General features: G+C 47.0%; 1 protein-coding gene across 4 annotated transcripts in view; it reads right to left on the minus strand.

Annotated features, from left to right (window-relative positions):
* Positions 1–14,286, minus strand: part of NFKB2 (nuclear factor kappa B subunit 2) — a 65,786-nt gene that overhangs the window by 12,548 nt on the left and 38,952 nt on the right. For all 4 annotated transcript variants that reach the window (XM_029609113.1, XM_029609114.1, XM_029609116.1 and 1 more), the window contains 6 exons: positions 13,814–13,918; positions 13,446–13,531; positions 12,936–13,074; positions 12,714–12,830; positions 7,512–7,754; positions 5,686–5,827 (listed from right to left, as the gene is read on the minus strand). In XM_029609113.1, the coding sequence (XP_029464973.1) occupies positions 5,686–5,827; positions 7,512–7,754; positions 12,714–12,830; positions 12,936–13,074; positions 13,446–13,531; positions 13,814–13,918 (832 nt within the window). The remainder of the gene's footprint in view (positions 1–5,685; positions 5,828–7,511; positions 7,755–12,713; positions 12,831–12,935; positions 13,075–13,445; positions 13,532–13,813; positions 13,919–14,286) is intronic.

Consider the following 14,286-nt stretch of genomic DNA (forward strand, 5'->3'; position numbering starts at 1 on the left):
TTCCAGTAAGTGTCAAGAGAGGAAAATTTGGTTCTTACCTGATCATTTTCGTTCCTGTAGTACCAAGGATCGGTCCAGACTCTTGGGTTTATTCATCCGTGCCAGCAGGCGGAGACAGAGAAAGTAAAACTGACACTGCTTTATATACCCTGATGCCACCTGCAGTTCCTCAGTATTAATCTGTACCAAAGCTAAATGCAAATAAACCATCATAAAAAAACCATTTGAATATAAACTTGATAAAAAAAACAAAAAAAACTTCTGATATCTGTAATGTACAACAGTTAAGCAGACGACTCTCCACCCTCCTTAATACCTGGGCGAGAATCTGTACTGATCCTTGGTACTACAGGAACGAAAATTATCAGGTAAGAACCAAGATTTCCTTTCCCTGTACGTACTGGATCAGTCCAGACTCCTGGGATGTACCAAAGCTTCTTAAACAGGGTGGGACCTGGAGAGTCCCGCGCGTAACACGCTTTCGCCAAAAGACAGAGGCTCCCGATCTGCCACATCCAGTCGATAATGTCTTCCAAAAGTATGCAGCAACTTCCAAGTCGCCGCTCTACAAATTTCTTGTGGCGATACCAAGTGAGCCTCTGTCCAAGAGACCGACTAAGATCGGGTGGAATGAGCCCTCGAACCTTCCGGTACTGGCTTATCTTTGAGAATGAAAGCGGATCCAATAGCTTCCTTAAGCCATCTGGCAATGGTGGTTTTGGAAGCTTAAAGCCCCTTCTTCGGACCACTCCACAAAACAAAGATGGTCAGATCGCCTAAATTCGTTCGTGACCGTAAGATAGCATAGTAACGCTCGGATGTCCAATAGCCTAAGCTCACAAGGCTGCCAAATCCGAAAAGGCCGGCAGCTCAACAGACTATTAACAAGAGAAAAAACCACCTTCGGGAGAAAGGATGGAACTGTCTGTAAAGATACACCCCCATCTGAAATCTTAAGAAAGGGATCGCGACATGACAAAGCCTGCAACTCTGAAATTCTCCTTGCAGAGCAAATGGCCACCAAGAAAACAATCTTCAAAGTCACATCCTTACAAGTAGCCCTGCAGATAGGTTCAAAAGGAGCCTCACACAAACCTCAAAGTAACAGGTTGAGGTTCCAAGGAGGACAAACCCTTCTCACTGGTGGATGCAAATTCTTGACACCTTGAATAAAACGGACCACATCAGGATGAGAGGATAAGTGGTAGCCATCCAGGTTTCCCTTTAAAGACGTCAAAGCCGCCACATGAACTCTAAGTAAGTTGAAAGCAAGGCCCTTGACCAAACCATCCTGTAGGAAAGATAACATGTTTGACATGGAAGCGCGCAAGACCTGAATCCCCTTCCAGACTCGGACGTACGACACTGAGATGGACTTCCGCCTACATTGAAGGAGGGTAGTAATCACCGGTCCCTGGTATCTTCTCGACCTTAAACACCTCCTCTCAAAAGCCATGCCGCTAGACAAAAGCGATCTGCCTGATCGGAAAATACGGGATCCTGATATCAGATCTGCGAACCAAGGACGGCGTGGCCACTCACACCACCGCTGCAGGATCTTGCCCACTAGGGGCCAAGGAGGGAACACATATAGCAGAACTCCCAGTGGCCAGGGAAGGACCAGAGCATCTACGCCCTCGGCGCTGAATTCCCTGTGTCTGCTGAAAAACCGAAAAGCCTTTGCATTGTGACGTGTCGCCATCAGATCAACCCGAGGACGGCCCCATTTCTCGCAAATGAGTTGCATCGCCGCGTCAGACAACTCCCATTCTCCCGGATCTAGTAGCGTGCGACTGAGATAATCGGCTTGTACGTTTTCTACTCCGGCAATGTGAGACACAGATATTTGAACTAAATGCTGTTCTGCCCACAGGATCAATTCTGAATTTCAGAAACACCGCATGGCTCTTGGTGCCTCCTTGCCTATTTATGTAGGCTACTGTTGTCGCATTTTCCGAGAGAACTCATACCGAACGTCCCTGAAGCAAAGGCTGAAAGGCAAGCAAAGCCAAACACACTGCCCTGGCTTCCAAGTGATTGATAGACCAAGACGCCTCTACGTTCGACCAGGTGCCCTGAGCCACTTGACTCTGACAAACTGCTCCCCAACTAGAGAGACTTGCATCCGTGGTCAGAATCACCTAATCCGGAATATCCAAGCATACCCCCCGCAGAAAGTCGGGTGTGTGTAGCCACCATGACAGACTATCCTTAGTCGCCGGAGAGAGAGGAACGGGCTGGTGATACTTCGCTGACACTGGACTCCACTGGGCCAGAAGCGCTCTCTGAAGGGGACGCATATGAGCAAAGGCCCACAGCACCAGCTCCATGATGGAAGCCATGGAAACGAGGACCTGTAACATCCCAAGCTCTGGGGACTTGTAACTGCACCAATCACTGAATTTGAGATTGTAGCTTGCGTACTCTCTCGTTCGTCAGAAAGGCTCTGCCTTTGCTGGTGTCGAAAAACGCTCCAAGATACTCCAGGGTCTGGGACGGAACTAGGTGGCTCTTGGCCAGATTCACCACCCAGCCTAACGACCGCAAGGTCCAAAGTACTGCTTGCACTGCTGTATGACAACTGGCCTCCGACTTTGCCCAAATGAGCCAATCATCCAGATAAGGATGGACGAGGACACCCTGCTGTTGTAACGCCGCTGCCATGACCACTATAACCTTGGTAAAGATACGAAGTGCCGCAGCCAATCCGAACGGGAGTGCCTGAATCTGGAAGTGCCTCCCCAAGACCAAAAACCTCATGTAGCGTTGATGGTGCCGGGCAATGAGAATGTGAAGATACGCTTCCATCAGATCTAATGAAGCCAGGAACTCCTGAGTGTGTACCGCTGTTATTACAGAGCGTAACATTTCCATCCGAAAACGGGGAACCTTCAACGCCGTGTTCACTCGTTTCAAATCGAGAATGGGGCGAAAGGCTCCCCCCTTCTTCGGGACCACAAAGTAAATCGAATACCGCCCGTTCGAAGTTCCTCCAGAGGCACCGGAACCACGGCCCCCCCAAGAGCTGCAACCTGTGCAAAGTCTCCTGCACCACCTTGCGCTTCTTCAGCGAGCCGCAGGGGGAGATTAGAAACAGGTCACGGACGGGCCGCGCAAATTCTAAAGTGTAACCGTCCTTTATCACACCGAGTACCCACTGATCCTGTGTGACCTTGGCCCACTCCCCGTAAAACCACGACAGCCGACCTCCTATAAAAGGAACGGTGGAGTGGGCTGGCCTCCTTTCATTGAGCTGATTTGGGGCCGGAGGTCCTGAAGGGTCTACGGCCACCTAGAAAGGACTGCCCCCAGGACTGACCTCTAGGCGAAAAAGACCTTTGTGCCTCCACCACAGAGAGCAGTTGTCGAAACCTGCGATTATCCCAAAAACGCGGCCAAGTGAGAAAACTCCGCCTACCCCGAGGTCTGTCTTCCGGCAAGCAAGGCACCTTAGTGTCTCCTAATTGCTTCACAATCTGATCCAATTCCTCTCAACAGGAGACGACCCTTAAATGGTAACGACGCCAGCTGTGCCTCAGATGAAACATCTGCGGACCAGTTACGAAGCCAGAGCAGGCGCTTTGCTGACACTGCAGCCCCCATAATACGGAAGGACGTCCGAACAATGCATCTGCTACAAACGCAATCGCCGCTTCCAACCGGTCTGCCTGAGCTGCTTGCGAACCCGCAGGCGTCTGCTCCTCCTGGGCACGCTGCACCCAGCGTAAGCGGACCCTCTGCACGAGGCTGGAACAAATGAGTCTCCGCTGCGCGGAGACTCAAAGCCGAAACCTCAAAAATCCTTTTGAGATGAATCTCCAGCTTGCGATCCTAAACATCCTTCAGAGCTGCCGCTCCCACAACTGGAATGGTCTTCTTTGTTATGGCGGAGACTGCGGCGTCCACCTTAGGGAGGGCAAACAACTCCAAGGTCTGTTCCGGCAAGGCATAAAGCTTGACCATAGCCCTACCGACTTTCAGACCCGCATCTGGATTATTCCACTCCTGCTCCATCGTCTTAGTGGATTCATGGTACGGGAACCTGGAAGAGGGACGCCGCGTGCCCTGCAAAACTGGATCTGCACCGTTCTTGCGAGAGTCATCAGGCGGAGACTGGAGACCCAGCTCCTCCAGAATCTGAGGAATGAGCGGCGCCAGTTCTTCTCTGCGGAACAACCACAGGATCTTGGGGTCATCCCCCTCTGCTGCAGGCCCAGGATCCAGATCATCACTGAGGTTGGCGTCCACCTCGTCAGAGTCCGCTGACCGAGCACTGGCAAGCGACATCCCTGGGCCGGTAGGATCTTCCTGTGGAGCTGCTGTGGGCACATGCAACACTCTAGCAGGCGCAGTGCTTACCTGTGACCCCCCGTGTGTGCCCTGACCTGCGCCAGAGTCGGGCAGCGACCTGTTCTGAGACAAACCAGGCTTCGGGAGCAAAAGGGGGGGATGTTGGCCCCCTCCACCAGGCACAAACCCCTCATACTGTGCCAAAAATGCCTTGTGCATAAGAAGCACAAATTCAGGCGAAAAAGGAGCCGGAGCCCACCCACTGTCAGCAGTTGTCAAAAAGGGCCCCCTGTCCCTCAACAGCACCTGGGAGCACCGGGGAAAGAACTGGAGGAAGATCCTCTCCAGGCTCTGAAAACATGGGCCTGACCGCCAGGGGATCCAAGATGGCTGCCGTTCCCACGGTTATCACATCGGTACGCCTCACACGGTCAGAAGTGCTTGGAGCTGCAGGGGAAGGAGAAGAAACACCTCTCCAACACTTGGCAGGCACAGGGAGCTCCAAGGGACCCTCCTCCTTGAAATGCAGGACATGCACAAACCGCGACGATTCAGACACGCTGGAGTCGATCCGCACGCGTGACAAGCCAACCCCCTCACCATCGCGTCGCCAGCGGCCCAATGAAAAAGAAAGTGAAAAAATTAGAAAAAAAAGCTAAAACACTGATGAAAACCCGCTGAAACCGCGCCGGGGGGGGGGGGGGGGCAGGGGAGAGAAGAAAGCCGCCCCAAGCTGTCGTCCCTACCTGTTCCTGGGTTTTTTTTGTTGATTTTTTTTTTTTTTTTAAACTTTACTACTCTAAAGCAGCCTCACTGAAAAATTCCTCCTCCCAGTACTTGAGAGCTGTCCAGCTCAATTCAGCAAGAAAATTAAAACAGGAGAGGGAAGTGAGGCAAACCAATTAGGGAGCCAACACGTGAAAGGGAGGGATCCGGACCACCGGATGTGCACCTCACGGTTACTTGGGGAGCGGGCATACAAAAGGGTCACCGACCCCCAGCCCCAACCAAACAGGGTAGGGGCCCCTCACGAGCAACCCTGACCCCTGGGAGGAAGGCTCAAACTAGAATCCAAAAATCCAAAAAAAATACTGGACCAAAACTGCAGGTTTAAGCATCAGTCACCCACTGCTGGAGACAGAGAAATACTGAGGAACTGCAGGTGGCATCAGAGTATATAAAGCAGTGTCAGTTTTACTTTCTCTGTCTCTGCCTGCTGGCACAGATGAATAAACCCAGGAGTCTGGACTGATCCGGTACGTACAGGGAAACTCAGATACCCTTTGTCTTGGGTCTTCTAAGAGATTCAGTGACCCTTCAGCTCTCACATACCAAGAGATCCAGATATTATTCATTCAAGATTCTCCAAGACACCCTGTGCTCTGGTGAACTTACGTGTCTCCATTCTCATCCTGAGTCACCACCAGATGCCTTTGGGTGGCTAACAGCATGCGAGGGTCCGAGGTGATGGAATAATCCAGCAGGGCCCGCGCTGTGCGTTGCATCATCATCTGGGTCCGCATATTACAGAGCGATGCTGGGAAACAGAAAGCAGCACGGTCACCCAACAGACACAGTTTCACCCTGCCCTCACCCCCAATCCATTCACTCATTCCCTTCTCCTCATCTTACCCCTATAGCTATCCACTGCCAATATTCTTTTCTTAGCTCCTTCACCACCCAATTCTCTCCCCTACATACCTTATCCCTTCATCAACTATCTGCTCCCTCTGTACTGTTTGCTGACTTAGAGGGAGAGGCACTAGAACAGGCACAGGAATTATTAGGAAGGGAATGGTGAATAAAACAGAAAATGTCATAATGCCTCTATATCGCTCCATGGTGAGACCGCACCATGAATACTGTGTACAATTCTGGTCGCCGCATCTCAAAAAAGATATAGTTGCGATGGAGAAGGTACAGAGAAGGGCAACCAAAATGATAAAGGGGATGGAACAGCTCCCCTATGAGGAAAGGCTGAAGAGGTTAGGGCTGTTAAGCTTGGAGAAGAGACGGCTGAGGGGAGGATATGATAGAGGTCTTTAAGATCATGAGAGGTCTTTAACGAGTAGATGTGAATCGGTTATTTACACTTTCGAATAATAGAAGGACTAGGGGGCATTCCATGAAGTTAGCAAGTAGCATATTTAAGACTAATCGGAGAAAATTCTTTTTCACTCAATGCACAATAAAGCTCTGGAATTTGTTGCCAGAGGATGTGGTTAGTGCAGGTAGTGTAGTTGGGTTCAAAAAAGGTTTGGATAAGTTCTTAGAGGAGAAATCTACTAATGGCTATTAATCAAGTTTACTTAGGGAATAGCCACTGCTATTAATTGCATCAGTAGAATGGGATCTTCTTAGTGTTTGGGTAATTGCCAGGTTCTTGTGGCCTGGTTTGGCCTCTGTTGGAAACAGGATGCTGGGCTTGATGGACCCTTGGGTCTGACCCAGCATGGCAATTTCTTATGTTCTTATGTAACATGGAAAACTGCAAATAGGGCTTTGTGTTCAAAAGCCACAAGTAACACACATTATGGCAGCTTTTAACGAAGCCCAGTTAGTAAAATTGTCCATGTTCACAATCAGTAAAATTTCGTAAGTAGTAAACTATGAGCAAATTTTTATTCAGATTCATAGATAAAATAAGCTGCTGTGATGCAAATGAATGCAAAGAAGCTCATTGACTCTTTGTGGTACAAACCCACGCACCTAGATGACTTCGCAGGCCATTTTGTAAAATGTTTTGTTCCAAAATTTCCTATGCAATTTTTCTACCCAGAATATTTGCGAAAATAGAAAAAAAATCATTTGTACAATTCCTGAGAGTGCGTACTAAACCCCAGTTTGGTGCATAGCCCTGAACAGTGTGCAGTTCTCTGCATCCCTTTCCGACCTCCCACGTCCTCATCTATTACCAACATCTCTTCTTCCTCCCAGAACTGCACTCCCAAAAACTAAACTCTATTTTGCAGGGCCTTCTCCTTCCCCCATCCTCTCCCAGCATCCCTCCCTTACTTTCTCTGAGGTTCCTGACATACACCATTTACCTCCAGCCCAACAACAATGGAAGACATTGCTGGGTTCTGAAATCCTAGCCCTGAGGCACCACATTCAGCAAAGTGTTGCCTGCTTGGCTTCCCCAGTCCAAATTCTGAGCTCTGTTCTTGCTGCTCCCCTCTTTTCGACCCCCCCTCACCGCTGTTATCTAGTTTGGACCACACCTTGCCGCAGCACTTCCCGGTACTGCGCGTCCTGCAGCTTCTCCGTGCGGCTCCCTGGCTGGGTGCCTCCTGTTTTAACCCCTTCCTTCCCTTCTGAATGCTGGGACTGCTCCGTTGTCTCGCCGTGCTCCTGGGGCTGAGAGGTTCCAGTCATCTGTTGTCCTCCCTGGTAGGGCCCCATGGGATGCATGTTCAGTGCGTACAGACCATTTGCATTCGAGAACTGAAAATTTGCATTTCCACCTGTAAGCCAAAAAGCAAAACCACTAAAAAAAATGCCATGTGGCTCATTCTTAAAGTGACAGGTAGAAATAAAGAGGGTCTTGAAAATGACATGGGTTAGAACAGAGAAAACCTTACAAAGCAACTAACAAGTAGAAATGTTGTGTGGTTTCAAAACTCCAGTAACACAAGTCCCTTCTTCTGAAGTGATTACAGGGCTGCAGAAAGTAAGCTTTTATATCTAGATCAATGGTTCCCAGACTTGCCCTGGGGGACCCATAGCCAGTCAGGATATCCACAATGAATATGCATGACTTACATTTTGCATGCCCTGCCTCCATTGCATGTAATCATGTTAGGTGTAAAGTGATATTCTGGAGGGTACAAGGATTTATCATCAAAGATTTGGGCCACTGCCTTATATTTATTTTGTTCAGAATGTTTTATTTATTACTGAGAATTAAACTATTTACTTTTAAATGTATTCAGCTGGGCTCAAACTGATATCCAGTGGTTATTAAATTTTGTTTTTACGTAAATCCTAGCTTCAGTTTCTTTTAACAATACACTACCAAGAAATATAAAAATATTTGACATATAATTAATGCATATGAACAAATAAGAACATCACAAAAAACAAGATGTAATTCATATTATTCATTATATATTTATTTAAAAAGTTTCTGACCTGCCCATCTAAAATTCTAGGTGGGTAATAGTTTGACATACAAATCTGATAAACATGAAACTACCAAATAAATAACTAACAAGTAGTAACAAATACCAAATATCAAAATTAAATTCAAATAAATACAATTAATTTTGTAAAACAAAAACCCATTGACAGCTACCTGGTGGGAGTCATGTCGGGAAGTTGGGACAGGATTTCAAACTTGCAGAGACTCTTCATTACAGACACTACCTTATGGGATCTCTTAACAGAATCCATTTGTGAGATGGGCTTTCAGATTCCTCTATAACTATGCTGATATGAGATGAAAAAGTGTCAAGCCATAGAATCTTGCAAGGTAGTTTGGTTGTGAATAAGTACTAGAAGTATGGCCAGACAATAAATGTCATCTATCCATGTGTCATGTAGTTCGTGATACAGATAGAGATACCTGAAAGGTGAGACTGTACAATGATGTTTTGCTACAGTGATTCAATTATATTTTATTCCTCAAGACTGCTTCTAAAAATAGAGCAAACCCCAGGAAATAGCCACTGTCATTGGACCATTTCCCCAGCAGAGGGACACTGCTTCTCTAATGTACTTGACATGGAAAGTAGACTCCAATGGTTCAAAGGGAGGTTTCATTAGTTGCGAAAAGTCTACATTCAGGTCTCACAGAAACAGTGGCTTTTTCTAGCAGAGGCCTGACATACCATAAACCTTCAAATATTAACATAGTTATCCAAGCCTACTGTTACAAATATTATACTTTATTGGTTCCCTGTAAAGCCATGTTTCGCTATGTTAATGTTCCATGTAAACCGATAGGATGTTCCCAACAAATGTCGGTTTATAAAAATGTTAAATAAATAAATAATAAATCATAAAATGAGATATCAATGGATGAGTAGGTTTGCTATCTACTTGAGTATGGTAAGCCTCTATAGCACTGAGGTGCACTTGCATTGAAGAGATAGTGAGGTCTGAGTCAGAAAGATGGAGCAAGTATTTTAGCAGGTGCTTAAGGTCACAAGAAAATGGATCCAAAGCATTTTGACACCATTTGGAGTACCTATAGTATTTGATTTTAAGGCATTTCTTCTAGTGGAAGGTTTTCCGGATAAGACTAATATGTCCACAATCTCTATATGTAAGAGGAGCGATCATAGAGTGCTCAACATCTAAGCTGTGAGAGCGAGGGCCGAAAGGCTGGAATGGTACAATGTCCCATCTTTCTGAGTTAACAACACAGGGTCCATTCCCAAATGAATGAGAAAACCACTAAAATGTTGTAGAAAATATGCATACAAAATCTGTCTGGGCCACTCCAGGGCTATGAAGATGCAACGAGCATGGTCCTGAAGAATCTTCTTCACAGTTCTAGTGATAAGCGGCAATAGTGGAAAAGCATATGAGGCTTTGACTCCAGTAGAGAAGGGACACACCCTGATCTAGTCTGCAATTGCTTGGCAGAACTGAGCAAAGTTGGTTTAGTTTTGTGTTCACTGTGATGCAGAGGTCCTCCAACAGTAGGTCCCATAAGCTGAAGAATGTCGGCCACTGACTGCTATAGAGACTACTCGTGTGGTTGAAATACTCTGAATAGGTCTTCCAGTGTGTTGGATATGCCCAGAAAATAGGTGGCTTGTAAAACAGCTGGATTTCTTTCCATCCAATTCCAGATATTTAGGGCTTCTTGGCAGAGAAATCATGATCCTGTTCCTCCTTGCTTGTTGATATGAAACATCACAACCTGGTTATCTGAATCAAGATGCTCTTTCCCTGAAGATGTGCAAAGGTTGATAGAGCTTATCTGATTGCTCTTAACTCTAGAAAACTGATTTGATAGCAGCTCTCTTGAAAAGTCCAGATGACTTATGTATGAAGAGTTCCAGTATGTGCACTCCATCCTTTGGTGGAGGCATCAGTCACTAGAACCACTTGATAAGGAACCAAGCGAGCGAAGAGGGGCTCCTGCCTTAAGAATTCACAGGTGTAGTTACCAACATAACTTCTTTCTCATGGTTGCTGTGAGTGTCACTGAAGACAATGGATGAGTTAGTTGAACCCATTGGAGGTTAAAAGATGTGACGATAGTTCAACAGAACCACATGGATGGCTACTGCCATATGATTGAGGACTACCAGAAGCCATCTAGCGGAAAAGCGTGGAAAAGAGGAGGCTGCAGATGAGTAATATCATGCTGCTCGTTCTGTTGGGAGATAGGAGAGTTTTTTTCTGCAAAGAATCTATCCAAGCCCTGATGAATTTGAGTCTCTGCATGGGTTCATGCATAATTTCTTTAAATTGCTTAGAAAATCTAAATGGCGGTTGAGTTCACAGAGTGGAGCACTTCATCTCTTGAGTTCACTGTGATAAACCAATTGTCCAAGCACAGGAAAACTTGCATTTTTTGACAATGGAAATAAGCTGCCACTACTGCGAGGCATTTTTTACAACTCTTGGGATTGACAAAAGGCCAAATGGGAGTACTCTGTGGGAAGTATCCACCTGGAAGCAGAGGTAATGCCAGTGCAAAGAGTAGATGGGTGTGTGAGCATACGCATCCTTTAAATCCATATCCATTCGTCCTTCTGTTTATGAGGTAGGATCGTGCTAAGGGAGTTCATTTTGAATTTCTTTTGGAGTATGTTTGTTTAGGTGTCTCACGTTTAGAATGAACTGCAGACCCCTATTTTCTTGGGTATAAGGAAGTATGGGAAATAGAAACCAAGAGCATGTTGGGATGCTGAGACTGGCTCTAATCACTCATTGCTGGAGAAGAGATTTGTCTTCCAGTCAAAGCCGCGGTAAATGAGATGAATCCGGACATAGCACTGAACAACATGGCAGAGATGAAGGCCAGAAGAAACACAACCAATTTGGTGATCTGATACCATTTCTCCATGAAATGTTGGATTTTTCATCCTACTGGGAGAGTTGAAAAACAGACTGTTCAGATGGATGAAAAGCTAGACCCCAGTTTGGGTTGGGCCTGTTGTGCAGGTTTCTGTTGACAGCATTCTTTATGTCTAGGCCTAGCCGGATGTTGCTCTTGACACTAGGTTGGAAGGGGTGGTAGACAGTATTGTTGAAAAGATCAGCAAGGCCTCCTGTGGAAATATGCTCACCATACTTGCTTTCTTCTGACAGGGCATGGTGGAAGAGGCAGCCCAGCTTCCTCATTTTTTTTTTTGTAGCTGTTGTGGGGTTTCAGAGGCAACAAGACACCTTAAGAAGAAAACCGAAAATATCAAATTGATAAGGTTATAAGGATTTTTTCAGAAAAAAAAAATATAGGAGTCACAGAGTTCACTTCTGTGCTTGGATTAAAAAAAAAAAAAAAAAGACTGGGGAGACTCATGAGGCAAAGCCCGTGAAGAAACTCCTACACATGCTCAGTAGAGCTCAAAACTTTACTAGTTTGGAGAAACAAGTCGGTTCGGTGCCACCAGATGGCATCACACACCAAGTACTAGCTAATTCAGCCTGCTTATCGATGGAAAAAAAATGTAAGTAACCTTGGAGGACTTGGAACCCAACCTAAAGAAGCCAGGCTACGTATTTCTCTATTTAAAAGAAATAGAAACAGGGTACTGGCCCAATGACAATGCTGTGCACCGCCATGCAGAGGGCATGGGTTTGATTCTCAGGTCAGGTGTTCCATTCTCTGGGCCAGTTAGGAATGCTGCAGAGACAGTGCTCACATCCCATGAATCCCAGTCAAGCAGTGGCAACACCTGGTGGCCAGATGTCGGGCCCATGATTACAAGGATCTGGAGGAAGCCCTGGTGCATGGTCCTAACTGGATAAATTGAGTTGGAAGATGACCATAAACAATTCTGACATCCCCTATGATTACACTTCTACTAACCCAAGGTCTATCAGACACCTGCTGATGACCTCATTGGACGGAATCCCCACCTCATGGTCTCCCTTGGATGTAAACACTGCCTTCTCACAAGTTGACAGTCACACCTGAAAGAGCCTCTGGGGTCTGGAAACCTAGTAAAACTACAATTTTCTCCAAAGTCAGTAAGATTCCTGGGACTGCACTGCCACTACTGGCCAACAGACGGATTTATTCCAGGATGGAAGGTGTGGTCTATGGCTCCTAGCCAATGCATTTTCACAGCAGCGATTGGACTAGACAAAAGGACGTGGGATGTTAATTTAAAAAAAAAAAAAAGAAGGATAAAAGTCTCCATGGCAGCTGAGCTGCTGGAGACACATTTTTCATGTATTAAGAGTTCCAAAGGCTGCAAGGAGCATCCGTGCTTGCCTGCTTAATTCCTCTCGGTGCTCACCTCCACTTGATCCGAGGCCCGCAGTCCCACCACCTGTGCCCCCCATGGGCGAGCCGCCACCAAAGTGATGGAACGTCGGCAGCAGCTTCTTCTTCTTCCTCTCCACTTCCTCTTTATCTGCAGTGGGGGGGGGGGGGGGGGAGACAAGAGGAAGGACCAGTGTTAGGGACGGCACCTCCTGCACAGACACTGGGGGCAGGGGCCTCGGGGCTCATGCTTTACCTTGCTCCAGTGGATAGTAGGTAAACTGCTTTGCATCGCTGACATCCCCACCCCGCTTGCGCTTCAGCTGCAGGAAAACCGTGACAGGCCTGTCAATCTTAATCTTGTGATATGGTGGTGTCCGGAAGACAATGGCATACTACAAGAGACGAAAGTAAGGCATGTTACCCGTCACCGGCCTCCTCTCCAAGCCCGGGCCCCAACACCACAGAGGCAACCAACCCCACTATAATGCAATAGGAGATCACTTGAGGGAAGGGAAGGGAGGAGCATACTCAGTATACCAAGCCAAGCCTCAACTTAAAAAAAAAATTAAATAAAATAACTGGATGACAAAGCAGTGTCAGAAGCCAGTGCCCCTCCCCTCCACCCCAATACCTACACCCAGTTCATTAAATGCCAGCACTGCTATAACCTGACCCACTTATCCTGCAGGTTATCAACTACTGTGGTCCCCACCCACTGCTAATTACCCTGGCCTCACGAGACGCCTCCAGTCAAGGTTTTTACCTGTTTGTGGACGTCTGTTGGTGAAAAGTCACCAAACGCCTGCCAGGCATTATCATCATCTTCGTAAAACCTCACCTCAATGTCATCTACACAAGCAGAGAAAGAGAGAGAGCGTCACTGCACCAACAGCAGAGCCACAGGGATATGAAAGGAGGTAACAGCACCAAAAGGGAGGGAGGAAGAGAATCACTGCACCTGCCACCAAGCCAGAAAAAGAGGTGCTGGGTATCAACACAGAGAGGGAGAAGATTGTCACTATAAACAGCAGTGGAGCTGATGGGATGTCACTACACCAACAGCAGAATCACTAAGAGAAGAAGGAGTCATCCTGGCTGGGATTTGAACTTGGGAGTCCTGGCATGCCTTACCTTTTTGCACCTTATCACAGAGCAGGTACACCTCGTCCCCTCCCCGCACAGACCCTGCTGTCTTATCCATGCGAGAGATCTTCAGGTTTGAAGCTCCTGGTGATTCTAATAATGGCATCGAAAAAAAAGTAAAGACAAAGACACTTAGAACATAGCTTGCTGCAGTGGTCAGCAGGGGGGGAGATGCCTCTCATGTCTAATGGAGACCTGGGCCGGACTCCTCATGAGGGGATACAACTCAAAACCAGAGAAGCACCCCAAACCCAGCTAATGGGACCTCAGCCTGCTCCAAACCCTTCCAGAGCACTAAAATACAGCTCATACACCCTAAAATGAGGATGAAAACTTATTTTGCATATTATTCACAGCCTGATGCACCATAACTACTTTCTCCTCTGCACTATCCTCCTGCCCTGTTGGAAGGCATGGGGGCTGTACACTCCTGCAATGCCACCCAGCGCTGCAGAGCCTGC

The sequence above is a fragment of the Rhinatrema bivittatum genome, chromosome 7 (genome assembly GCF_901001135.1).
Source record: "Rhinatrema bivittatum chromosome 7, aRhiBiv1.1, whole genome shotgun sequence".
In the NCBI taxonomy this organism is placed as follows: domain Eukaryota; kingdom Metazoa; phylum Chordata; class Amphibia; order Gymnophiona; family Rhinatrematidae; genus Rhinatrema; species Rhinatrema bivittatum.